We start from the raw sequence: 1557 nt of genomic DNA on the forward strand, positions 1-1557 counted from the left end.
TGGTGGCTCACAACCATCTGTAATGAGGTCTGGTGCCCTCTTCTGGCCTGCAGGCATAACACAGAAAGAATATTGTATACATAATAAATAAATAAATAAATATTTAAAAAAGTAATCATGTTAGATTTCTTTAATGATTTATTTATTTTTATTTTATGTTCATTGGTGTTTTACTTGCATGTTAATCTGTGTGATGGTGTCAGATCTCCTGGAACTAGAGTTACAGACAGTTGTGAATGACCATGTGGGTGCTGGGAATTGAACTTGAGTCCTCTGGAAGAGCAGCCAGTGCTGTTAACCTCTGAGCCATCTCTCCAGCCCCCATATGAGATTTCTAAAAAAGTAAACTGATTTCATTTTTAGGACAATATTGATTATAGATACCGCATGATTACGAGGCCTGTGTAGAAGAAGCATGCATAGATTACTAAGGCGTGTCTTAGTCCTTGGGCAGCACTACTGAAGTGTTTATGAAGCTATTTAAAGGGTCATGAGAATCCAGGGGTGAGGTTCCAGGAGTGCATACGGACTGTTCAGAAGGGCCCCCGCTCCTCACTTTCTGAGCTCACTGCCTTATACCCTTCAACACCGTCTACCTTACAAGAAGGAGATGAATGAGGTGAAAGGGGAACACAGAGGGCTGAGCTGATGCAGTTAAGGAGAAGAAGCTGGCGTTCAGGAATGTGCAAGGTCTGGACCTGAGCACTTGTCATAGCACGAAACTCTGGGCCAAGGCCCGGCTTGAGAATAGCTGTTTTGAAATGGGGCCTCTTTATTTTCGAAGGCTTGCTAAGTGTGGATTGTCAAGTAAGAGAAATTCTATAGTGTAATGCTTTATTTCTTTTTCAGATGAAATAGAGCATCTTGTGATGGATGATCCATTTTGCTCCTTAGAAAAATGGCAAGATATGGCAAATATCTGTTTACAGAATGGTTTTGAAAATTTGTCTAGTGACATCATGTCCATTCTTCGATCCCAGGCTGGAGTTTCAGAAATTTCGGAAGATGATTCCATCAACTTAATGGAACATGTTTTTTGGTAGTTCTACGATTTGTCCAGCTGAGGGCGCTTGTACAACATTTTATAGGCATTGGCTGGGTAAACTGGTTTTAGCATAGTTAACATGAATAAATGTTAAGTATAATGCTCTCAGCAATAAACGACACTTCCATTATGATGTTCAGGTTTGACCTTGAAACCATTGCTTCCTTCCTACCATGTGGTCACTTCTTATGGCAGATCTAGAGCAAGTCCAAGAGTATAGCTCTGTGTAAAGATAGCATAATTTGAGACAGGGTTTCTCTGTGGCTTTGGAGCCTGTCCTGGAACTAGCTCTTGTACACCAGGCTGGCCTCGAACTCACAGGGATCCGCGGGCCTCTGCCTCCCGAGTGCTGGGACTAAAGGCTGCGCCACCACCGCCCAGCTGGCTACCTTCTCATCATCTAATTTGATCCCTGGAACTGAAGAAGGTGTGGGCGATGCTCTCCCTTTGCACTGACTTTCTAAATGTCAGATATTGCAAGCTTGCCTCCGCAAGAAAAGGAGATGTTACTT

General features: G+C 42.8%; 1 protein-coding gene across 2 annotated transcripts in view; it reads left to right on the forward strand.

The window, feature by feature from the left end:
• Clhc1 (clathrin heavy chain linker domain containing 1) overlaps positions 1-1241 on the forward strand; it is a 35920-nt gene extending 34679 nt beyond the window's left edge. For both annotated transcript variants that reach the window (XM_005359165.3, XM_026785380.1), the window contains one exon: positions 850-1241. In XM_005359165.3, the coding sequence (XP_005359222.1) occupies positions 850-1043 (194 nt within the window). In that variant the 3' untranslated portion in view covers positions 1044-1241. The remainder of the gene's footprint in view (positions 1-849) is intronic.
• The last annotated feature ends 316 nt before the right edge of the window (positions 1242-1557 follow it).

Source organism: Microtus ochrogaster, linkage group LG1, assembly GCF_000317375.1.
Source record: "Microtus ochrogaster isolate Prairie Vole_2 linkage group LG1, MicOch1.0, whole genome shotgun sequence".
Taxonomy (NCBI): domain Eukaryota; kingdom Metazoa; phylum Chordata; class Mammalia; order Rodentia; family Cricetidae; genus Microtus; species Microtus ochrogaster.